This window comes from Lampetra fluviatilis, chromosome 7, assembly GCF_964198595.1.
Source record: "Lampetra fluviatilis chromosome 7, kcLamFluv1.1, whole genome shotgun sequence".
NCBI classification, from domain to species: Eukaryota; Metazoa; Chordata; class Hyperoartia; order Petromyzontiformes; family Petromyzontidae; genus Lampetra; species Lampetra fluviatilis.
In genome coordinates this window covers 8,004,504-8,031,293 of record NC_136281.1, presented here as the reverse complement: position 1 = coordinate 8,031,293, position 26,790 = coordinate 8,004,504, and the positions used below count along the sequence as shown (strand labels likewise).

The 26,790-nt window shown below is 42.7% G+C and overlaps 1 protein-coding gene across 2 annotated transcripts; it reads left to right on the top strand.

Annotated features, from left to right (window-relative positions):
* Nucleotides 1-3,612: 3,612 nt before the first annotated feature.
* Nucleotides 3,613-14,903, top strand: ISM1 (isthmin 1). Of its 2 annotated transcripts, XM_078858369.1 has the most exons (7): nt 3,613-4,499; nt 4,645-4,980; nt 7,451-7,696; nt 9,514-9,844; nt 10,686-10,829; nt 11,895-11,981; nt 13,474-14,903. In XM_078858369.1, the coding sequence occupies exons 2-7, from the start codon at nt 4,843-4,845 to the stop codon at nt 13,989-13,991; spliced, it is 1,464 nt and encodes a 487-aa protein (XP_078714495.1). In that variant the 5' UTR covers nt 3,613-4,499; nt 4,645-4,842; the 3' UTR covers nt 13,992-14,903. The 2 variants fall into 2 exon arrangements, with proteins under 2 accessions (XP_078714495.1, XP_078714496.1); XM_078858370.1 differs by lacking the exon at nt 3,613-4,499 and having other exon boundaries at nt 4,565-4,980.
* Nucleotides 14,904-26,790: the final 11,887 nt, after the last annotated feature.

Genomic DNA, 26,790 nt, shown 5'->3' with positions numbered 1-26,790 from the left:
ATATAGTGTGGTTCGATTGTGTATTTACTACATGCCTGCGTGCGACTTCCTGGAGCCAGATAACTACACGTTCTTTTTATAGAATAGTCTACTTAAAAAAAAACACAACTAGATGCCTAAAGAAGAAAAACAGCTCAAACAACACACAATAATATTGCACAACTCTCAACATTAAACGTTTGTAAGACTCTAGAACATCATTCCAACAACTTTGAGGGGGGGGGGGGTGACATAAATTGTAGAGGTTAATGATAAAATGCATTTTGTGTAAGTAGTTTAAAAGTGTCTTTGTCAGGACTATACACATATCCCCAAAACACATTTTTTTTTTACCAGGTCAGAAACGGATTGCGATAGAGGTGATCATTATATATTGCGTATTTATAGGTCATGTTGTGAACTTATGAGCGTGATTCGAATAGTTATGTATTATTTGTATTTGCGTGGAAGAGTAGGCCAAATTACAATCCAGTGGAGGTTCTTTCTCCAGAAGTGGCATGAGATCAACAATTGCAGACCTGCACCTTTAATTTGTTATTTATATGAATGCGTGCATAGATATGTATTTAAGGCACTTATAAAAAAATATGTACAACTTGATAATGTCTCACATGAAAAACAAATCAACCTCCACGTTTTGGCAAATCGGGTTTCATTCCTCAATATATTAGCCCTTGCATGAACATCCGCATCGGCATAATTAAAGCATTAAGTGTAGCCTGAGAAGAACAGAGTGTCTTGAATCTGCACGAAACGTGCACGCTTTATAGTTGAACAATATATCCCCGTTATCTTTTGATATGAAACAGCAGTGTGCTGAAGGTGTCAAAACAGTGTATATAAACACAAAGCGTAAAAAAAAACATCTTTCACGTTTTAATCTTCCAGTTGGAATATAAAATCCTATTTAATCTCCGGTCTCTTCTGCTCAAACTCCCATCCAGTTCCGCCTCTGAAGCGGCCATGTGAACTCAGTGGCTGTGCGAGGCACCCTCAAATAAATTAAATGCGGAGGATCCCAAAGAGCCCGAGGTGGCTGGGATTTTTGTGGAAAAAAAGTGCTACATCAAATATCCGTTGGAATCCTCATACACGTAAAAAGCTAGATTAAATAAAAAGCCAATTATTGACTCATATCTCTATATTGTTTGCATCTAATCTCACTATATTTATATCTCTTGTCTATATATATTCCATATTATCAATAGCATTTTATGAATTGAAGACCATCCCTCTACAACTACTCTTAACTGATTGTGTTCACGTTTATGGTGACTTTCAGACCGCGTTCCACTCACTGGCAAGGTGCAGTGTGCAGAGTAATGTATGGTGTCGTAATTGTAGAGTAAATATATAGCAGTGTGATACACATTAGGGTGGGTAGAATAATACATAGTGTTATATTAAAATGGATGAGGCAGCAACTGCAGCAGCAGCAACTGCAGCAGCAGCAACTGCAGCAACTGCAGCAGCAGCAGTAACTGCAGCAGCAGCAGCAGCAGAAACTGCAGCAGCAGCAGAAACTGCAGCAGCAGCAGAAACTGCAGCAGCAGCAGAAACTGCAGCAGCAGCAGAAACTGCAGCAGCAGCAACTGCAGCAGCAGCAACTTCAGCAGCAGCAGCAACTGCAGCTCCCTTTGATGCTGTTAATCCTGCATAATGCACATGCATATGTAGTACTAATCACATTCCTGCATTTCCCATAAATATGCTAAATTCTTCTTGATATGCAAATTCCTTTGTCAAGGCGCCCAGCTTATATATATGCTCCAAGCTCGTGTGCTGTTTCATTCAGACTCTGTCGCCTCGACGGACCTGGTTTTCACCTGAGGACAGCTGCTTGCGTTGTGGCCGAAACGTCGTGAGAATAATTTTATTATGTTTTATTTTTATTATTTTATTACTTCCCTTCTACGTGACTTTACCGAAAGAACCAAGAAGATGAACTACTTCTGCTTAGGGCCCCCAATGAGCCAGCACCACCACTGTGTGGACATGTACGATGCACATTTATCTCAAACCCCATCAGTGTCCACGTGGTTTGCAGGTCCGCCCAGAGAGGGGTGGCAAAATGGGCAAAGTTTCCTGGGCCGTACACAAGAGTGCCCCACAACCGATCTGAGGACGGTGGAATAAGCGTGCTAGCCCCACGTGGCCTCCAGAAACCTCTGGGCGGCCCTGGAGATCGTTTCTCTGCCTGCGATGGTCACGCAATCTGGCACAGACCTTCATCCTTTGGCCTTGTTGTCGCCCACACATTCTGACATTGTGCTGTCTGTAATCACAAAAGTGCAATCACACTGCCTACTGCATCTGTTCTCTCTGCACGTACGCTACACAAGACTTGATGCACCTCCCTCTGCTGTTATTAAAAGTCACACTTTTTTATTTATTAAATAGCGATTGTAATGGTGATGCAATGGTGAGCGCGCTGCACTGTAAATCTGGCGACTGGAGTTCGATTTTTGGCCACGGTCCTTCACTAACTAGTGGTAGTGAAGTATGGTCAAACAACCCCATGACCAAGCATGGCGTGGGGAGGCCCTGATATATTGGTGGTGGATTGAGAATGTCTGACATGTATTGAATTTTAACACGGAATAATCCAAACATAAACACAATAGGATGCCTACTCTTTGTTTTTTTCGGTAAAGTCACGTAGGTAAAAAATTAAAATAAATCAAACCAAAGAGTATGAATCCTTGCAGTCACGAAAACTTCAAATCTAGAAACAATAGGATGCCGTGGTAAAATGTTATATACGCTCATGGTGTTGCGTACAGAAAAATAGGTGATTTCAGGGCAGGCGACAAGGGGACGTCAGCCCTGGAAGCTATGCGTTAGCATCGATTTATTTTCGCCTTGTGCCTCTCCTAACCCAGATTTTTACACTTTAATGTCAGTCACATGTCACTTTCAAACACGTTTTTAATTAGGTCCAGATGGCTTCTCATATCGCCCTTGGCGGAGTGTTTGTGTGTGTGTGTGATGGAGAGCAAGCAACGTGGGGACGAATGCTTCTTAGAGCAGGGAGAGAGAGAGCTCACAACTCGGCAAAAAAAGTAACAAGAAGAAGAAGACTGCACGCTCCAGGAGTGATCTCGGCTCTTACGTGTGCGTGGCTATTTGGACAGCGAGGGGAGCGGTAGTGTCGTGGTTAGCGCACTGCGCTACGAACCCGGCGCCCCGAGTTCGATTCCCACTCACGGCCAACATCGTCTCGTTGTGGAGACAAAGGCGGGTCGGGCGTGGTGTCGGCCACCCAAACCCCCTCGTGTGCCGTGCTGGCCTTCATCGTTGCTCGCTAACAGCACTTGCCCCAACAGTTTGCCAAAGGCTATACGGGGTATCTTTGTCTTTGGACGTCTGCAAATGTTTATGCGCGCGCGTGTGTGTGTGTGCGCGAGAGAGAGGGAGAGGGCATTTGTGTATTATACCGTGCACTGGCAAGCCCCCTTGCTTTTCATGTCCGAACGGGGGGGGGGGTCGCCCTTTCCTTAAATTAGCAGATTTATTTTGTCAACAGTGCGTCGGTCTAGCGCTTTGAAGTGCCGGCACGCAGCCGGAGCAAACAGGGGCGAGCATTAGACGCGGTTCTTTGATCAGCCCCCGCTGCTTTGCGCTTTAATCAGCCACTGCTTCGCTGCTCCACAACCGCGCGTCATGCCTCCTTCGGATCAAAGCGGGTTGCCCTGGCAGTTTCATACGGTGATGACGATGTCCAACATCGGTCGAGGTTGCTGATTAGGAACGCGCGGCCGGGCGGCAAAGGAACTGTAGCTAATTAAGAAGAAGAAAATTCTAAAGGTTTTTGACATCGATGAGCATTTTTCCCTGGAGGCTCGAGTTTTTTTTTTTGGGGGGGGGGGTGCCTTTAACAATTCCATTCCGGCTCAGCGGTTTGAGGCTTTGAAAGGCGCCCTGTTTGCTCAATTGAGAAGTTCCGTTTATCTGAAAGCGCCTTTTGATCTTAATAAAACGGCCGCTGCCTATAAGGAGGGGAGGGGGGGTAACGGAATCGGTTTTGTGTTTCATTTTGCAAAATTGGCATCGAAAAGGTCATACATTGGGAGGTACATCATCATCATCATTATTATTTTTCTTGTGTAACAGGAAACACACGGAGCGGCTGTATAGCTTAGGCAAATCACATCTGCGGCTATCAGCATCATCTTTCTGAGCAGTAGCCGGGAGGTTTATAAAGCCAGTTACTCACATCTAATCCGCCAGTCCCTCCAGAGCGAGAGATAACAGTCACTTTCATCAATCCGGAGGCGTGAGCGGCTCACGACAGCGGCAGAGTTGGCAGAGAGAAAACAATATATATGCGTACAAATAATAATATAACAAAAATGTCACATGTCACGGCTTTTAAGATTTACAATTCCACACTCTAGTTTACACCACCCATAGCCGGACAAGAGCCCTTGATGTTTTTTTTCTTAATAGCAGCAACTTGATTCCACATTTTACGGATCATTGTCGCCGCAGCACCACAAGTAAGTCGTGCATTCGTCCCTGCAGTGAACAACTGCTCCACTTGGATGCCACACAGCTCGGCATATGGGGGTGCTTTTTTGTTCGGGCTGTGATGTGTGCTGTAATAACCGATAGCGTGTGACTAATTCCCGCTTTGTGTTGCAGTGCGGTGCTGAAAAACGCAGCTTACTCCGAGACAGAACGCTCAGAAACTTCTGAAGAGGAGAACGCATCAACGAGGAATTTCCATCTCCGCAACTGACCCAACGTTACTCGACAACGGCACGGCACTGAGCCTGTGGATTTAAACCGGGACTCTGCAGACAAGGAGAGAGAAGGAGCAGGCAGACGTCGACGAGAGCTATGGGAGGAAAGCCCGCGACCGATGTAATGTCGCTCTTGGCACTGGCCATGCTGAGCCTACACGTTGGGACGTTGCTGGGCACATCGGCCGTGAGACACGGCGGCGATCAGCCAGCAACACGCAGGGGCGACCTGCAGGTAGGTCGACTTAAAACGTGCGTTCTTACTTCGATACTGCCACTGTGGCTATTCTGTATATATTACCGTGTAAAATGTGCGTTAATGTTGTGGGTTTGAGACCTACTTCCAATGTGGAACTCAAAAGTGTGATAGTTTATGGGTTTATGTGCATGCTGTTACCTTATAAGTTGCTGTAAAGAGTTTGTGCATACAAAGAGTTAATAGACAGACGAGATACCGCGATACTTATGAAGGATACAGTTCAAAAGTACTTTCATTTGTAAGGAGTTGAAATCCCATTCTAGTCGATCTGCGTATAATTTCGGTTCATTGCAAACACGTTTCTATTACGAATGTCAATAACGTGTTTTCATGTTTATAAAATATGTTGATGTGTTCCGTATTAAGATCTGAATGAATGTGTTAGTGTCGTGGTGAATATTAACGTGTAATTATAGACGGCAATGCTTAGGGCTTGAAATACCGCTCATGCATGGAAAACATTCACACCGCATGCACTTCACGTGACATGAGTGGCTCCACGTCGGGCCATGCGGGACGTTACATCACTGCGTATCTCGGCAAGATGGGGAATTCACACATTGACTCTTTCCATCCCAGGCCCCAGCACACACTTCACAAATACTCTGGCTTGTTAGGGTATGTGTTCCCATTGAATCAGAATCGTTATGTATACTGGAGGAATCCGATGAGCTATGAAGATATTTTTCAAAGACGTCCTGTAGCGGCAGATCAGAAAGTTACAAAAACACGATATAAGTGCAAAGTATAGTCAAGGTAAGCAAATCACTCAAAAATAAACGATTCTCATTTAATCAGGTAAAGGTCACTGACCTATTTGATTACACTGGTCAAAAAAAAAACATGTTTTTCTGGCCTGGACTTTTGCAGCTGTTTTAGACTAATTTCAGGGTGCTGATTCCAAATCTGATCTCAGATTTGCTCTATCACATCATTTGTATGCTATAGGCATACCCCATTTTCATTGATTTTACCCGAAATTAACTCTGTCACTTATAATTGCAAGTTGTTGCGAGTCAGTGACTGCTTTAGTGTTAAAATATGATGCTGTATTTCTAGGATAGTGTGTTTATAATATCATTTTATGTAGATATCCACATTTATTTAATATTTTTCTTCTGCAGTTTTTGTTGAAAATGCAATATTTGATATCTCAAAAACCTGATGTGATAGACAAAAACTGATACCAGATTTGGAAGCAGCGACCTAACCACAAATAATAGCTCAACGAAGTGGCTTGTCCAATAGGTTAATTGTAGTACGTGACGCATCATCTGATTTGTTATTTGCATTGCGGCGATTGTCAGAGTTTATATTGTGGAGCGGTGACGCAGTGGTTAGCACACTGCGCTATGGAGCCGTCAATCTGAGTTCGATTCCCCAGCCACGACTAACATCAGTGACGAGTGAACGTTCCCGCCCCACCAGCCCGCACTGACCAGTGTGGTGAAGTATGGTCAAACACTCTTCATGGCCGGAATGCCTTCATCTACAGCAGTGGATTGACATTTTATATATATATACAGTACTGTACTGTATATATATATAATAAATGCATGTATTACTTATTTGACTATTTTGAATTGGAATTTAATGTCTCGATAATAGGTTGTCGGCCCAGTTTTAGAAAAGCAATCTGCAACCTACATTGTGCTTAATGTGTTCATGCAATAGTTATACATTCCATCACGATAGTAACAGCAAGATCTACATACTATTGCACAGAGATTTGAATTTTGCGCCAAAAATAAGGCCTCCTAAATGCACAGCAAATATGAAAAATGACATACACGTGTGTTCAAAGATGTGCAAGATCTCCCTTACAAACAACAATCACTTGCATCTAAATTGGCCGTCACGTGACTACAGTTCACAACTGTGATGATGATAACAATAAATCACAATCTCCAAAAAAATCCCCCCAGCAGCAATTAAATTGTTGTTAATTACAAACCACACGTTTTCATCACAACACCAACAACAAACATATGCTTCTCTTGCACTGGCCATGTCTGTACATCTGCGTCGGTTGTCGCGGTTATGCTCTTCACTGTGTGTTTTTGGGCTGTACCACATGTTGTTTGGCATGATGCTCGATGTTACATTCCACTGCCTCGGAGCTTCGGGAACTGAACAGAAAGTTGTTCGGAAGGATATCTCAACGTTTCACTCCACCGTGCTAGGAGCTTCTTCGGGAGCTGTTCGGTTCCTATTTTGCTCCACGTGCTGGGAGCGTCTTTAGGGACTGAATTTAGAACTAATTTCGTTCCTAAAGAAGCTCCCCGAGCACGTGGAGCAATACTTTTATGAGCAACACGCGGTGAAAGCTGAAAACGCATCGGAGAAAACCGTGGAATGGTTCAATTACGCCCTAGACAGCTCGTGCTTAAAAAATGCCAGAGTTCACACATTGAACTCACTCGTGCCCGTGCCTGCCCCTTTTAAGGAGCGGACGAGATCGCTGGACGGGACGTCGCCGGGCGCAGTTGGTAACAGGAGCGTGTCCGGGGGGCACGGCAGGGAAGGGCCCCCTCGTCGATCCAGGCAACGTCAGGCAGGCAGAGGACGCAACCGAAGGCGTCAAGAGAAGCTGGAGATGCTGAGTGACAGCCCGGAGACCTTCGTGCTCAACCTGGAGAACATCCCAGATCTGTCGCGAGCGGACCTCGCTGGACACAACCCGAATATCCAGGTAAGTGCCACTGCCAAAAGCACAGACACGCTTTGGGCTCAATATGTAATGTGACAATGAAGTGTGGAACTTTATGGTGAGAGTAACGGAATGGTGTGACGAAAGAGACCATTGACGTGGAATTTGAAATAGTGTTGTCCTGAAACGAATTTACTTAATGGGACAATAAACATAATTTAAAGGGGCACTGTTTTAGAAACGAATAAATTAATGTAATTGGCCAAACAACTGCAACAACTGCAGAGCCCCCCTGAAAGAACCTTGAAGCTTCGTGAATCGTTGCTGGGTAAAATTAAAGGCGTTAGCATTACATTAATTTAATCAGCTCTTGTTTACAAAGTTACCAATAACTTTTGATACATGAAATTAGATTGTATTGTCTTTGTTTAACCTCTTGAGAAACAAACACGTACAGCTATGAGATCAGAAATTACAATGTCAATACTGTAATCAAACAAACGCTACTCCATTGGATTATTGGAATTACATAAAGAGCTCTGTACATTGTCCGAGGTGCAAATGATAAATTTTTTGTCACATTAGCTGGTTACAACTCCCCATGTATGCCGTTGAACATGTGTTTTGCATGCTTAGGGCACCCACCACATTTAAACTATCAGCTGGTCGCATGTGGCGGGATCAAGTGTGGATTACTCGTCAATCAATCTTTATTTTACGTGGCAATATCGCCCTCAATAAAGTAGGCATCGGTGCACATGACAACGAAATGGGAACGGTACCGGCGGCACAGAGCATTAGGAATGAAAAAAATTAACCCGTAAAAACAAAGTTTTTCACTATAAATCCTTTATATGCGTGGCGGTTAGAGTCCTCTCGTCCTCTGGCTTGAGATGGCTGCCACCTATGGGTCAGATGATTGCCTGCCACCATTAAGCAATTGGTAATTAAATATAATTTATTTTTTCCTAAAAAGTGTAAAATTTTGGAAAAAAATTTCACGAAAATAAATTGTCACGCACAACGAGTCTGTGTGCAAAATGTCAGCTCGATTGGATCACGGGAAGTGGGTTAAAAAACGACCGAAAGATTTGCACGGTCGTAAGCGCGCAAGCAAGCAAGCAAGTGAACTTAATATAAAGGATTTAAAAAGAAACCCGTCACGCCCTCCGCGGCGAACACCGACTGAGCAAAGTCAATTACAACCGCGTGCAAAATAAGGTGCAACCGTGCGCAACAAATAGTATAAGAGACGTAAGTAGTAAATAAAAATAAATGAAAAAATGTTTTTACTGGGGTTGTCAAAACTTCCAATTTCTCTCCCCCTTGCCGCTCTCATTGACATGCTAATTTCTCTTCCCCCCCCCTTTCTATATGTATAAATGCCTCGTCACAGAGGCCTTATTTCTCTTTGTCTCTGTATGTGTCTCTGTCTGCGTGTGTGTCTCTCGATGTGTCTCTCCCCCATGTGTGTCTCTCTCCCCCATGTGTGTGTCTCTCTCTGTGTGTCTCTCTCTCTCTGTGTATGCGTCTCTCTCCGTGTCTGTGTTGTCTTTCTCTCCGTATATGTGTCTCTCTCCGAGCTTGCATTCATTCACACCTGATGACGGTTGCTTCTGTTGCAATCGAAACGTGTGACTTTACCGAAAGAACCAAAGAGTAAAAATGAAGAGAGTTTTTATTAACAAAAATAAACGAAACTCATACGTCTTTTAAGACGTCCAGCCAAAATATCCTCTCGAGGGGGGCCTCTGTAGCACCACCAGCACTGCCGTGAGCAAAGCCATCGCAGGGGGTGTGCCTCACTACCTTTGCGATATTCACTCTCGACGTCGGCGACCGGCGCTTCTCTTGGCCAGGTCACAATCGAGGTGGTGGACGAGGCGGAGGGAGACGTGGACATGGAGCTCAAGCACAACGGCGGCGGCGGCGGTGCCGGCGGCGCTTGGCGGAGTGGCACGAGTTCGCGGCACGGCGTGCCAGCAGTGGCACGGGCTTCTCGGCAACCGGGACGCGAGGGCTGGTGGCGCCCGGGCGCAGGGGCTCGCAGGGCTGAAGGCGCCGCACTTAACCCAGTGCAGAGAGAAGCTGCCTCGGCTGAGGAAAGCAACTTTCTCAACCCACTCTTCGGATGGTTTAGAGGCCTATTCACCACTAAACCGTGGGGAGCCACCGCAGACACGAAGTATGGTGAGAAATACCCCTTATAAGATGCACGATGGACTCGATGCAACCGGCAATGTAACATGCGTCGGCTCGTGGATTTATATTGATTCTTAAGCTCAAGATGCACGCGCCAGATCGCTCTGCGTAACAATCGGATGTTTTGAGATCCATGCGTACGTTTTTGTGTGATTGGTCCACTCGCTCCCCCCCCCCCCGCTGCCACTCGAGGTGTTAACTTTCACAGAATAGAAAAAAAAATTGTGTGCCGAGTCGAACCGCTACAAGAATTGATCCATTCGCCGGCGAGGAGGTTTGGTGCATAGTGTCAACCTTGGAATGCACTGTTTAAAGTTTACTCCAAGAAGTTGAAAAATAAACCACAATATTATGAGAAATGGCAATGGTATGTTTTGAAATCAGTATGCAAAGAGGTATATGCAAATAAATGTGTAGAACATCTTCAATTGTACTCCCATGAAGCTATTAGTATGCAGATATGAAGAAAAATATGGCCTATTGCGTAAATGTAACAAGAAAACCTTTTTGTGAAACAAAGTTAAATCGATGTCATAAGTTTTTCACGATATTCCAATCATCTATGTAGATGAGTGGTTTCCTCTGTGGCTGTCCTCTGAATGTAAAACAAATATTGCACTTACGTGCCCTTTTTGCTCTTCAGAGCAACGCTAGGCTGCCACGTAGTCCTTGGTCCATGGACATGCCATGAATGGGAACAGTTTTACTTAAGGTGGCTAACGAGGCCTGAAACACATCATCTTGAGTGACGCTAAACCTTGTCGTTGTAAGTGGCTGCTTATGCTATTTTTTGGGGGATATTTAAACAGCAGATGCTGTATGTGTGCAGATGACGGAGAACGAGAGGGCCAGTGGGGTCCCTGGTCTTCGTGCAGCGTCACCTGTGGCAGTGGCAGCCAAAAGCGTACGCGCTCCTGCGGATACTCCTGCACTGCCACAGAAGCTCGTACCTGCGACCTGCCCAGCTGCGCTGGTATTGACGCCTACACCTCGAACAAATGCCCAACCCCACAAGTCCTTGCATCAACACTCACCTCTCTCAATTCAACCCTCCTCAAACGATGGTGATGACTGGTGCCTAAAATATTCCACAAGATTCTAAAATACTGAACTGGGAAAGCAACATTCATTCATTTTTCGGCTGCTTGCGTTTTAGCCGAAACGTCGTGAGAAGAGTTTTATTATGTTTTATTTTTATTACTTTATTATTTCCCTTCTACGTGACTTTACTGAAAGAACCAAGAAGATGAACATTCATGCAGTGCTGCATAAGGGAACTGGTGAATGGAGATGTCTCACCGCCATTCAGTGAAGCGATTTATGGTGGCCTTTTAGAGAACATTTGGAGAAATATTTGAAATTGGTGTCATTTTATTGTCTTGTTTTTTTTTTCTAATTCAGTCCAGAAATAAGACTAACCAGAAGAAAACCACAATATGTATCAGGCTAAAGCTAAGCACTTCAAGCCACATGTAGCGATCCTCCCTTAGGACTTAACCATGGCCATGCACGTGCGTTTCATAACGGTTCATGGCCGTGGGAGTCTACTGCAATTCTGACCAATATTTATCGTGTTAAACAACTATTTCCTGGCCCCTGCAATGGACGAGTGTTAACGATGTCTGTCGTTAGCCGTCTTAATGAAAATGCACACAGTGATTTAAAGATTATGGGCATGAACACAGTCACGCACTGCATGAGTCGCAGACTAAGGTGAGCATTCTATACCCGTGATCTTTAATTATAGCATGCTTTATAAGCGGTGCATAATGATTGCAGCCTTCTAAAACATGGATAAAGCTCTAATCTTTTAAGTATATGATTACCCGTAGCTGAAGCAGAATACAATAAAAGAAAAAGGGTCTCCAATTTATCCGCTGGTAAGGCAATGCCTGAACAAATCTTGTCATATCAGACAGTTTTGAGGGAACATCGTATCGCAACTGCTTCAATCAAAAACTACCAGTTCCATTGTGTGACAAAGAGAATAAAACACGCTTTTAATAAATGTATTTCAATCTTTGTGCTTTTTTTGCAGGAATGGAGGATATATTTAAGCCGGCAACATCCAATGTGGAGCTCTTAGCACAGGATAACCGCAATTCAACAGACATCCTTGGATCTGGTATGTGATGATTATTGTTTCCCCCGAGATTTAAAACAAAATTTTATTGCTCTAAGGATTTTGGTCTTTGTGAGGCCACCCCCCACCCCTACCTCCTGTCCCCGCACACCATGCCAACTGATGCACCCCCCCCGACCACCACCACCACCCAAACAAGCCCAAACCTGCTGTGTCCATGAGAAAAGGGGTTGGGGCATAGAGACAAATGGGAAAGATCCTAAAAAAAAAGGGCACAGGGGGAGCCGAAAGGGGAAGGGGCGTGGTCTAATTGACAAGGGGCGTGGTCTAATTGACAAGGGGCGTGGTCTAATTGACAAGGGGCGTGGTCTAATTGGCAAGGGGCGTGGTCTAATTGACACGGGGCGTGGTTTAATTGACAAGGGGCGTGGTTTAATTGACAAGGGGCGTGGTTTAATTGACAAGGGGCGTGGTCTAATTGACAAGGGGCGTGACCAAAAGTTGAGGGACCGGATGCCTTGCGGGAGGTCGAACTTCCCCGTTGATTTGATGTCATAAAAGCGTGCGATCAAATACACGCGGCAGGCAGCATACCTATGGTGCCACCGATGTGTGCCGCAGGCCAGCTAGTTGGTAAATAAAACGTTGCTTGCACTGCGCACTGCATTGGCGAGTGCAGTCAGCCCCTCTCCGGACTTTCAACTTGCCACCGGTGACTCCTGACTCAGAGGACGACCTTCGCTATGAAACGTGACTTTTACGCATCTTGAGGCTTCAAAGCGCGGGGCTGCATAGACGTATCGGCAAAGTGAAAATCGTTGCACAAGAGGTTCACTGAGCAGAAGGAAATGATCGTTGGAGGGACACAAATGGAACATACACCAGTGTTTGTGTGTGTATGTGTGCAAATAAAGATCTCTATATCTCTAGATGCAAATGATGAAATGAAGAGGTGAGCGAGAGCGCGTTGAAGTGCTTTGGGGAAATTTCAATCGATAATGAAAAGCAACATGCCAGTGTGCCTTTAATAACACATATGGATAGGGGACGGATTCTGACAAAGAATATGTAACGAAAGCTGTAAGGTGCACACAGAAGCATGGTGGAAATTACACCGAGAGAGAAATACGTGGATTAGAGAATAAAACGATTTTCAAGGAAAGTAAGTGGGCTTGGGGAGAACACATTTACAGTAGAGATGACAGCCAAGGGTGGAAAATGGTGATAAATTGGCACCCAGAGATGGTAACATGCTCAGTAGATGATGCACCGAGGACATGGAGCAACGACATAGTCTCATGCGCAGGAGCGAAATAGCGTGTGCCATCTTTGGACCATGAACGATGATGACATTGGGAGGCTTTCATCTATCACTGGATAGGTCAACACTGGGGGAAACTGGGGAAAATGCAACTGGGGAAATTTCAGTTCTATGGAGATTTGAAGGGGCTGTACAGGCACCGACGCTAATGGGGGGAAAGATAACCTGTAACATGTTTCTACGGTGCTTTAATTTTTATTTTTGCTTTCACAGATGTGGACAATTGTGAGAGATGGGTGACCTGCAGGGCTGAGTTCCTGGTCACATATCTGCAGAAGGTGTCAACGGAGCTGCCCAACTGCCCCTGCGCGTACCCAACGGAAGTGGCCTATGGGACCACCGAGGTGCTTGACGCTCAGCTGGGCCGTGACTTCCGCTGGAAGGACGCCAGCGGCCCCAAGGAGAAGCTGGAGGTGTACAAGCCCACGGCGCGCTACTGCATCCGCTCCCTCCTCTCCCTGGAGAGCGCCACACTGGCGGCGCAGCACTGCTGCTATGACGAGGGAATGAGGCTTCTCACACGGGGCAAGGGGGCCGGAACGCCGAACCTCATCAGCACTGAGTTCTCCTCGGAGCTCCACTACAAGGTGGACATCCTACCGTGGCTCATTTGTAAAGGCGACTGGAGCAGGTATCACCAAGCGCGGCCGCCCAACAATGGCCTGCATTGTACAGAGAACCCGACAGAAGAGGTCTTCAACGCTCAATTAAAAGACGCCAAAGAGTTCTGAGGACACTTCTTGGGACAATTTTTTTTATGCTGTTACACATTTCCAGGACATGAACTTACATCAAGGACACGAGTTGGTTGTGAAATTGCTTAGCGGTTTGTTTTGAACACGTTTGTTATGGATGTCTGTAACACAGCTAAAAGAAGATAAGGACTGTAGCACTACAAATGATTGTACTCCATGGGATTCCGGTGACCCGTGTGTAAAAAGCCAAGTAAATCCCATCAGAAGTCTCCAAAAAATCATTGTTATTTCCTTTTAGTTGCTCCCGGCAAATTTGAGGCAAGGACCGGAAGGCCAGAGAATGCTTTTCCCTGCCAACCACAGCATTCCTGGACAGATTTCATCATGCCTTCTGTGTTCCGTTAGCCAGTGTGTTTCCCCTGCAGGTGATTCTTTCCATGCGAGTGACCCAGGGCATTTGCCCATCTGTTGGCGCTCAATGATACATCAGTGGCAGGGCCTGACAGCTGGCTGACATCGGGGGCTCAAAGGCAAAGTCAATTCCACTCACGTGGATCCAATCAGCCTCAGGGCCTGTGTGCTCCTTTCGAAGCTGTTGTGACCTGGACATGTCAAAAAGGTCACGCGTTTTTCCGAGCCCTTGTATTTGTATTAACCATAGGCTGTCAATATTTCTTTTAAAGTTTGTTTTTTTCTAATGTATATGACTATAGCATGATAATTATAGATTGTATTTTTTGCCGAATACAGAACATCTAGGACTGGAAAAGCAAGGGTGGTGAAATCTAACCGCTTATTTATGCATTGACATTTACTTTAAAGAAACTGGTTTATTTTTGTACTACTTGTACTAATTTATTCACAGAAAACTGCTTTTTATGCAGGGAAACATATTGTATATCAGGAACACTGCAATTTTCAATGCATCAATGTGGTAATAAAAGAAAATTAAATGTGTTCTAAAAGAGTCTGGATTCTTCTTCAGGTTGAAAGCATCGGATTCTAAAAAAGAGATGTTTTTATTTTAAAATTCTCTTAAACAATTGTCTAAATAACCATGGTTTTTAACAGTTGTATGTGTGTAACCAGATAAAATGTAAACATTAAAAATGCTTACCCTATATTGGGGTGGAGTGGTTACCACACTGTATTATTAATCTGACTGACATGAGTACCATTTCTGGCCATGGCTAACATCAGTGAAAAGTAAAATATTAACCAGTCCTGGGCCTCCCCATTTACCAACCCGCACTGACCCAATGTGGTGAAGTATGGTAAAACAACCCCCATTTCTAACAACTATAGGCAGGCCATCATCTTGTAGTGCATTGACAAAGGGCTGTAAATTGCATATTTGTTTTAATCTTACTGAATAGCTGATAAAAGCATGCACTGTATTTGCTATGCTGAAATTTCATTACGACATGTGTAAGCTAAGAATCGTTCTTGGTAAACTAGTCTTCAACATTGCACACACATTGCTACAAACATTAATTTTTTAGAAGGTTCCTGAAATTAAGAATACTATTTGAACCATGTTCTTAATGGTATTTCCAGGGAAAATACAGCAGAGTTCATGCAAATAGCTTAGACTATGGAAAGTAATAATGTGCAATACACATTAGATGCATCTTCATCAAGCTCGTGATGGAAATAATGGCAAACTGGCATGCTGGAAAAATCACGACGTCCTCATAGAAAACCCAAAAGTGTGTAATAGTTCAGAGAATATAGCGGTATATACCTACCAAAATACCCTCTTCAAAATACTTCAACTTGTGAAGGATAGCTTCATGTATTATTCAAAACACTCGCTTGTCATAGAATGAATGTACCTCCTGATTTAGCTTTAAGGAGAGGGATCTGCTTTAACTCCTTTATCTTCCAGAGTGAGCGGTTTCTCATGGGACTGGCAGAGATGACAGATCGTTATCGCATCAGTCACTAAGCAGCCGGAAAGCCCTTGCAGATTAAAGCAAGCTGCATCTAAGTGTGCAAATAGTCACCTGATCCACAATACAAGTCGGTGGTTGGTTGGCAATTTACATTTACCAGTAGGCAGGTTTAACGGCGGCTTTGTAATAAATATTCAGGTACAATGTGTGAAAGTCACGAGGTGAAAACACTTTTCAGTCGTGGTGCTCCATAAAACCTCTCGAGAGTGTTTCTAATTTCGTGTCAGAATCAGAAATTCCCCTTGGCAACCACGTGTGCTCCATTTACGTTGTGTGCTTCCACAACGTTACTTTGGAGCGCAGGTGATGGCAGTATGGTCCACATTTTTGGAACTGATTTTACAGTTGACCATGTACGTTTCGTAATTCGCGTGACGATACGGTTCCCTGGCAGTAAGTACTGCAAGATACTGTTTATATAATTTCCATTACAAGATAACACGCTGGATAACAAACCACATGTCATATTCTTCGGATTATGAGACTCACCGAAAAGTAAGACGAACGCTTAACTTTTGCCCAGGTTCAATAAAGTTGAACAAAAGTGTTCACACACACACAGCTACCGGATTAGAAGACCCACCCCCCACCGCCAGCGTTTGCTTTCAACTACAGGGGTGGAAAGTGCATCTGATAATAATCCGGAGACTAGCAATCTCCTTTCTGCGGATAATATGAAGAGGACACGATATGAGTTATGCGCATTATCTTGTGTTACGTGCTAAATATGCAGTACTCTGAATAGAAGACACGTAAACATGCTGTGCAAGTTTCGTTAAAGGCTTGTCGTGGCATTAAAATAAAAAAGTAGCCACTTACCACTCGATATTTCTTAGTTTTTATTTTATTCCCTTAAAGCCAAACTCAGTTAATATTTATATCCACAACAAGGAGATGTACTTTTAAACATGCTGTGAATCTAGAAGGTTAATGTTAGCACGTGTATGGAACTACATGCTTGAATCTAAGCAAATTGCTGTACTTAGGAGTTCATTCAGAGCTCTTCGATGCGTTCTCGGGTGATGCCACGTGCTATACATCACATCAAACACGCGGTACAATCCAAACACACATCAGAGATCTATAGTACAGGAAAACCACGAAACCTGCACATTTTCAAGAGTCAATTCAATTCCTTGAATATACTTTCTGTAGATTTGCCCAACCATTGGCATGCTTTGTGTGGTGGAGTACCCAGGTAGTGAGATTCATTCTACTGCATTAAGAGAGGGACACAAGGCAGATTCTACCTTTGAGTGCTGTGGGAAAAGGACATTGGCCAAAACTTTCCTTTTATAACCTTTTTTTTTTAAAGCCACGGTGTTATTTACGAATGTGTTGAGTTTGTTGTTGTCGCTATTTGTACACCACTGCCAACGCAGCAGCAACAGCAGCAGCATCACCAATTAATTTGCCCCAACAATGACTCGCTCGACGCAACATCGGGCATTGTGCCGATGGTGTGGGTGCGTTTCCAGGTCGTGGCCCCGCCAGGATAAGTGTGAGTCCACCCAAAATGCCCGAGGCTTTGCGTGCCAGAGGAGACCACACGGAGTGCACGTGATGTAAGAATAAGAATCCTGCTCAAGATACATGTCCTATTGTACGAATTATTTTAGCAATGCTTCTGCTGCGTTGGCACAAGTGCAAATAGCAACAACAAAAACTCAACACATTCGTCATTGTGCGTGTAGCCTTAAGAATAAAAACAGTATAAAATAGGTGACATTTACGGCAATGCCCTTTTTTCATAGCACGTGAATCAGGGGCATTGCCTCAACATTTGCCTATTATATATTATAATTTTATTATATGTTACATATTTTTTTAAGGCAATCAAAGAAAATACTACTGCCTTAAAAGGAAAACAAATATAATAGGTATAGTTCCAGGCAATGACCTTCTTCATGTGCTATGCCTTTTTATCGCACACAAGATGTTGCGAAACTCCCTTCCCGTGACGTTGAGGTGCCATACCCTGGCTTGCCAGGAGAATGCGGTACAGCAAACCATGGGACTAACCGCCATCTGTTCCATCTGTGGGTTTTCTCAAGGTGCTCTGGTTTCCTCTCACGTGTATAAACACTCCTTAATTGGCTGAACACATTTGAATAGAAACGCACCTCCGTGGGTTGCAGATTGTGTAGCATTTGAGATAGAGTTTGCATGAATTACACAACTGTCTAAAATACTGATAATTGTTTCATACGATGTTTCACTACAAGTGAAGCGGAACGTCGGACATCGTGTACAACCAGAAACAAAACATCGGAGAGGATATCTATAAATAGATTGCACCGTATAATTCAGTATCCATGTCATCCCAAAGCCAGTACTTAAAACAAACTGGATTTGAGTTCTAGATCTAAGACGCAAAACTTGAGAGGGAAGACAAGAGTGATGGCTAAACGAGGGCCTTGATCATTGTTTGCTGTGCCTCTCCATGCCTGTTTCACATTTATGGTGCTTATACACAGAGGCCCCTTTGGATACTGTGTCAATAGCTTTGAAAGACCAATAATAAATTCAACGTTAAACACCGTGCAACACTATAGTTCAGCAGATATAAACAGATCAATTGAATATTATTCAGACATTGTGCGGTGGATCACACACAACGCTATTAGCGCAGTGACCTGAGTTTGATTCCCATCCTCGGCTGGCATCAATGGCAATGAATGTCTTGCTGGCAATCACACTGATAAATTAAAATATGAGAACAGTAGAACGGAAAACTAACGTAACTTAAATACATCACATTGGCTGCTTTGGTACAGCATATGTACTTTCCGGAGAAAGTACTCATCATATTGACTGTTGATGAAAGTAAGTTGGCTTGGATAGGACACGTCGCTAGAAAGGGATGCACTGCAGACAGAAAGGCAGTCAAAGAAGGAACAGGTCTGAGAGGATGACCATTTCGATTTAAAAGCTTTAGTGACTGCAGGGATTCATCTTCTTGGTTCTTTCGGTAAAGTCACGTAGAAGGGAAATAATAAAATAATAAAAATAAAACATAATAAAATGTTTATTTTTAATTTTTATTTATTTTCTTATTTCGATTTAAAGCTTTCGTGACTGCAGGGATTCATCTTCTTGGTTCTTTCGGTAAAGTCACGTAGAAGGGAAATAATAAAATGATAAAAATAAAACATAATAAAATAATTCTCACGACGTTTCGGCCACAACGCAAGCAGCCATCCTCAGACAGACCTGGTCTTCACCTGAGGACGGCTGCTTGCGTTGTGGCCGAAACGTCGTGAGAATTATTTTATGATGTTTTATTTTTATTTTTTTATTATTTCCCTTATACGTGACTTTACCGAAAGAACCAAGAAGAGGATGACCATTGTAAAGATGGAGCGATTATTGCATTGCGGGACTCAGAAAGAGGGCGACGATGTGAGGAGTCCTTCATCTAGTCAAGGATAGATCTGATGACGACGACGATGATGATGATGAATGAAAGTTTGGCCTTTGACAGGGTGTTGCCATTCTGTGGATGTACATGTTTGTAATTCATGGAGGGCCTCGGGTGCCTTAAATAGAGTGTAACAGATGCCACACGAGACTATCGGCTTGCACTGCGTTTAGTGTAAGCGTGTTAATGAAACCCCAACAGCAACTAAAGGCAGAGCACACACTGAAATCAAGCATTCAAATCTATATGAATGAAACAAACAAATCGACATAATCCTCGATTTATACTCTTTGTTCAGATTTATTCCTTGAAAGTTATACATGTTAACAACAACAATATTCTTTGGCAATTTACATCTCAAAAAACCATCAAGAAACTCATTATCCGTGATTCTATTACCCGTGCCCCCAAATTGATCCATGGAAAATTCCTATTATCAACATATCACTTCTTTTTATTTTGCTGTGCATCGAGAGAATATGTGCAAGTTCATGACATAATTCAGACTGTTGAGGGAAGCACGTGGGTTTGGGCAGGACACATCGCAGCTAGAAGGGATAATGACCTCCGGTCAAGAATAATGACGGAGTGGCAGCCATGGAATGCAACACGTCGGAGAGAATGTGCAGCGAGGAGATGGAGTGATGAAATCAGACTGTGCGTGCGCTAGGTGGATTATTAAAACGGCAGGATTGTCAGAGGTGGTGACACATTTGGGACGCAGTCATCCAGCAGTGGACTGACCATGGCTGATGTTGATGATCTCTGCTTATCCTTAGATAAAAGGAGTAATCCGAAAGTGGTGGCACATTTTTTAAAATCCAAAAACAAGTTGCCCCTAAGTGACTTATTGGAAGAGCCAAATTCACCATTTTATCCATGTATTTACTGTCATTAATCATATTATCCGCGCTTATCTGTGGATATCTTACATTACAAGAGTGATTTCTGCATATAGACATGAATCATAGGATCCACCAATAGCACCACCCCCCACCTCCTAACACTGAATCCCAATAAATAAGGCTTTCACTGTGAAAGCATTTCTGGGTGCTTTCTCTTATAACCTATTAAGTGTGTACTTGTGTGCGTCATCACATTTAAGAGCCCTGAGTCAGCGTTGCCGTGGCACAAGATCACGATAAATGGCAGCAAGTTGGGGAGACCTTTATCCAGCAGGGGCTAGATCATGGTAGATTTCTTTCCCTATAGGACAACCGACTTTGGCTACCCAAAAGTGGTATTTATTTAATCAACCAAGGAATAATGGGCCGAGTCAAATCCATTCCAGAATTTACACACCTTCAACATTGTGAATGGAGCACTGAAATTAATGAAAATGGCAAACTATATTCTGCTAACATTTTGTAAAATATAACTTGAATGCAAATATAACACCTATCGACAGATGCAGCAGAAGCTTTGGCCAATATATTTATCAATAAATATTTTTTTCTTTTAGGACAGTATTGTTGATTAATGTATTGAACATTGACCAAATGGATGCCAAAGACTGGATGTTAAATTGTTGTTATGCCTATGAGCACACAACTGGTTGGGGTGGAGAGAATTTCTGAATAAATTGATACTAAACAATTACAAATCAAAGCCACTTTAGTGTCAACGTCCATTGGGCTTACTTCAACACATTTTTACATAGAAATTATTCATTAAAAATACGTAGGTAGGTGTAACTGACCGTTACCATCCATCACAATGCTGAGTAATATAATCACAGCACCAAATCTAATAAGTTGAAAGCACAACATGAAGGGCAGAAGCCAAAAATCTTAGGATTATAGCACAGTTTTGTACAACAATTGGCACCCAGGCTCAGCATTGGAATTTTTTTGTTAGGTATTACTCTTTTCATCAAAATCAACACGTTATTTTATTTTGTATTTGCGCTATTCTCATAGTGTCAAGGCTATTGTGGAGATGAGGTGTTTCACAGACGAGTACAGTGCCAGAGTAAGCTTTTCACGCGTTATGTACACATTTAAATGACGTAAACATTTTTTGACAACGGCAACGGTTAAACATGAACAAAACAAAAGCTTTCGGTTTTTTATATATGTATTTTAGATATTGTTGTCACAGAGTGACCGCTTTTCAAAATGTCTGTATTTGTAGGACTAATATAATTTGCACATTAAGAGCATGGACTAAATGGGTTTCAGGGATCACTTGACTACACACTCTACATCAGCTGCCCAGAGGTCACACTACTCTTGGCTGCATGTGATCCTCTGATCAAAGTGTACCTACGCAGGAGGTCTGCTTTAAAAAAAAAACCTCTCAGTATTAGGTGTCCAATCCTTGTCACCTAAGAGGCTTGGCTTTAAAGATGAGTGACTTCTATGAATACAAAAGATTGCTCGATGTGGACATAAGGACAACCGAAAAAATATATCACGGCGTTGGGCATGAGGCCCGATCGCTTAGCGGCTACGCCTCCGCAATCGGACAGATTGGAACACCGCAGCATTTTGCACGAACCATAGCAACACTAACGACAATGCTGATCCTTAATAAATTATGTTTAGGAAATACGGCATCATGCTGCACACACCTTCTGTGGACTTCAATGTGCAAATCATTATAACAAGACAGTGTAACAGTGCTCTTTTTCAAGCTGATGCCAAGTTTCCCCCCCCCCCTCACATGTGGAATCCCTATTTTTAAAGATGTTCAACATCAAACATGGCGTGACTTTTATCCTGGCTCAACCTTAACTGCTTACGACGCTGATAACTTAATTACGAGATTTAAAGAAATGATATCTTAAAGGTTATCTACGTGTTGGACACGAGAAAAAAATGCCACGCATTGAAAGTTTGTGACATTTGTGACAGTAATTACTTTAATGTGTTGCATATCTGTAGAGTGCTATACTTTGTTCTTTGTTCCATTTTTTTAAATGAGAGATTCATACAACAGTTAAATAAATATCGACTGTGGGAAAAAAAAACATAACTTGCTTTGGTATGGCACAGTTGTTAGGGCACTGCACTACAAACCTGGCAATTCGAGTTAGATTCGTGGTTATAGCACAGTTGGCTACGAAAGAAGTTCAACATACACATGCGAACTGTTCCTCGGCCTCTCCGTTTACCAACCCACACTGAACAGAAAGATGAAGTATGATGGAACGTGGATACAATCTAGCAATGCATTGAAGAATGGATGTAAATTAAATCTAGCAATGCATTGAAGAATGGATGTAAATTATTATTTTCACTGTATAATATTTTGTGAGGATGTCATTAGGGCTTGTCTGTAAAACATGTTATTGCAATATAAAAAATTACAATTATGTTCAAGGTTTGATTCCTGATAATTAAAATATCATATATATCCCCACGAGTAAGTTAATGAACTGGTTGGTTGTGGTAGAGTGAAGTGTCGATACTTCCATCTCATCCAAAAACATATTTGTAAGAATAGGCTAAAATGCCCTCGAGAAGGATTCCCACTTAGCGGAGGCCCTTCTGCCAGCAGTGTCGCTAACAAGACATTGCAGGGCTGCACCTTCATCACCCCCTAATAGACAAACGAATGTTAAAGAAAGGCTTCCCCATGCGAGACAGAGTGCATCATGGCATGAGCAATAGGAAGCGATGTCAGTTACACGTTTATGCTGGCTGCCTCTTCGTGGCGCCGTTGTCAGAATGCAGCACTCTCTTTCTCTTGTGAGAATTCCCATAATTTTCCGAGGCAACGTAAGGAACAAGCGACCTGTCAGTTTTCATCACAGTGTGATCATAAGCAGCGATGGTGCCGGCCCATTGGGGGCCCTAAAGTTGAATTATTTTTTTGGGCGAGGTCTGTGGCTCCCTTTCAAGAGAAACAGATGAAAGGTATGGATGCCGTGATACGCGAGATATGTAACCAAAACATGCATGTAGTGAGATGAGAGAAGAGAGTTCCAGATTTAGAAAAATTAGTCGAGAGACATTCATTGAATGTTTATGTTTAAAATTAGCTTGTTATGTTTATTGGGGTTTGAATTTGAGATTCTATTTTGATGGCCTGAATTGTTTTTCATGGATCCCGCGGGGCCCTTTGGGCTGCTCGATGCCATAAGATTTTTCTCGGTTTGCCTACGCCTAGCGCCGCCACTGATTATATTATCAGAGACACACCCGGCCTAAAACCATGCAGGCCATATCCGTGGGTGGAACTCAAATTTTTCTCTATCCAATTCACTAATACAATCTAGAACCCATTCTATTTAATATGTTCAATGTTAATTAAAAACTTAGCTGCTTCGTGTGTATTTTATCACCTATTCACTAAACAAAAATATCTATTATTTATTATTCATATTGTGTCTGCCGGCTTCAATTCTATAGAGGTGTTTATAGCGTTTTGAAAAGTATCATTGTGTATTAGCCATCATCAGTGTTAGCCATGGTTTATCAACTGCTGGATGAAGGCCTCCCGAAGTCATCTCACAATTCATCGATGTAATAATCCACTTGACACAGTCATGTATTCCTTCAACGTGTTTTTCCTTTTTTCCGCCCAAAACAGATTCGTGTTCATGGAAATCCCTTCCTTTGCAACGAACCCCTCACTGAGCGTCAATAGACCGCTACCATGGGGTGTTTTGCTGATTACTCTTAATGATAATTGAACACACGGGTAGAACTAAATATCCATGCATACGAGGGCATACCACTCAACGCCGCCATCTCCTGACCACCTTGCAGCTCCACCCCTACAACACCAGGCACAGCTCTGCTTAGCTTCTCATATCCATGAGATCAGGTGCTTTTCGGGTGATTTGGTCAATGATTTCATCATGAACAGCTCTTTGTTCATTCAACACTTCAGCAACTCAGGAGGCAATACTTGACCTGAATATGATACTCTGATCAAAGTGGATTCATTGACTGAGTTTAAATGCCACTAAGCACTGCACGTCCCAAGGGGATTTTAAAGAGTGAGCAACAATGTACATTAAAATGTACTAGTAACACAATTGATGTTATTTGGAAATGTAATATGAATTACCAGTACTTACAGTACCCACCAACCTACATATAAAAAAACATATTACTGTGTAAGAAATCAATACTTGGATGTAATTCCTGTGTTCGAAAGAGGGAGAAAATAGAAATGTGTAAACCAATTATCCCCAGTATAAAAAAACGCCATAAATAAAGCCTGTTTAATATATAAACATCACCTGTGTTGGAGCATTATGCAAAATGACTTAAACGGAAGTTGCAGTGTATTGTTTTCATGCAATATTATACGATGTATCGTTTGGATATTACCACATCCAATGTTTAAATAAAACGAGCTTCAGATGTTCGAATACAGATTTCTCTTGCGAGCAGAAAGGAGAGAATTGCAGTTGTATAATGACGAATTGGCGACCTAGTGTATATGCAACACAATAAAGGTATTGGAAATTAATTATTCACAATGCATTGTAGCTATTATCTAAAAATATAAAATAATTTAAGTAAGCAGAAATGTCCTAAAAGTTAAGTATGTAGCGTTTAAAACACTGATTTCAGCACCAATGACTACAATCTGTATCACGGGAGTAAATAATGAAATCAGTGTCCATGTCGCCTGGCTAAATTATTTATTTCGTCGTAAAGTATGCCTCCAATAGTAACACATTTGTAATAAATATGTCTTGTATTAGCTTTCTAAAACTGTCTAAAACATTAAAGGACACTGCACGCCTGCATGGCTCCTCAGAAATGTGACGCCGACCGCTGTGGCATTTCAAATTGTTGAACGCTGCTACAGAGGAAGGTCTTTAACTAATGCGCTTTCAACATTGAATTATCCAATTCCCTTTACTGCCACCATCTGTTTTCCAAAATGGAGCACTAGATGAAAAGGGCACATGCTTCTGTTTATACCTTAGGCCATGCTTCGACCTACGTGCATTCACATACGGGTTTGTTTAAAATTGTTCAAATACCTCATATCCCATCAATGCATCCATGCCCCATGACTCAACCAAATTGGGACACTCAAGCAGACAGGACGGATTTAGAAATACCGCTTTAATTGAAATGGTGACGTCTGCAGACATGTAAACTATAAATCCGTTTTTCAGCCATGCATATTTGCAATACAAGTCATTATTATCTTTACAATGATCGATGGCATTTGTGATAACATTTCTAAAGCATGTAAATAATTTTGAGAATAGGATATTAAATTAATATTAATCTCAATTATTTATTAACATTTATACAATAACATGAAAACAATTGTTACGTTCATGAGCTTGGCCTAACTTTTACAACGACAAAAACAGAATTTAGTTTTTTTACCAATTGCCCTTTTTTAAGGAGCAACCTTTTCTGTAAACAAAGCAGCCAATTTTACGCATTGCTATTCGCCAGCAACTCCTTCTGCGTGGAGATTTTAAGGCGTGCACACACAGAATGTCAGAAGCACCCTCACACGTTACATAATTCAACACAACTTTCACAATGAACAGGGCAGCAGGAGCAGTGAATTGCATCGAGAGCTTGAGAACTGCAACAAGGCAACACTTAAACTCGTTTTTTCAAACATACACTTTATTCCTCTTAATCCTGAGCAGATACTGTCCAGATAATATAAACTGTCTCTGTGGGGGCACATTGAGATCTGCTCGTTAGCTTTGATCTTTTGGAGCCAGGAAGCCTGCCTGGCAGCCTTTGTGGTGTGCTTGTTTATTTTGAGCTCAGACGGCAGAGAACGTGTTTCAGCAGCTCGGAGTCTCGCTGTCACACGGAGGGGATAATCCCAGTGATGTTTGCTGAGAGGCCCCGATTCTCCTGAGCCTTTTTTAAATTCTACAGGGCCACCGATGCCATCCACAAATGAGGGCATTTTTTTATTTTAGCAACCGCGCAACTTACAAAGAAAAACTACTCTTTTTAGAGGTGAATTATACTTGCTTGACTTACTGAATGTGAATGCTCTCAAACATATGTTCTAACGTACCAGGATGTTGACAAACTTTTAAAACCCAACAAAAACATATTGTGTTTTAAGGCGCATTTAATACCCTGGCATTCCAAGCGACGTTCGTGCCAATCACAAAAAGCCCCACACGGTTCGATGGACGAGGACCCCGGGTTAACGTTCGCGTGGTTTTGATATTCAACGTCAAAAATATATCGCCAGGCATCTATGGTCATTTATTTTGATTAGGGAAGTGGGATCTGGAGTAAAATCAACACGAGGCCTATTTGCACATATGGTCACCTTGACCCCTATGAGGAAGCCTGCAAGACAGTTCAGTGAAGAGTCTTCAAAAGCCACCCAGTTTCTTTTTTTTTTATACACAACGCCGTCAAAGGTCTCTCAAGGCGCCTACAGGTGTCACCACTCAAAGATGCAGTCATAGTTTACGTTAGTGAACCGTTCACTTACTTACCACTTAGGACCAAGGCTTTCTTTCCCTTTGGTATAGTCATCATTATCAGGAAAA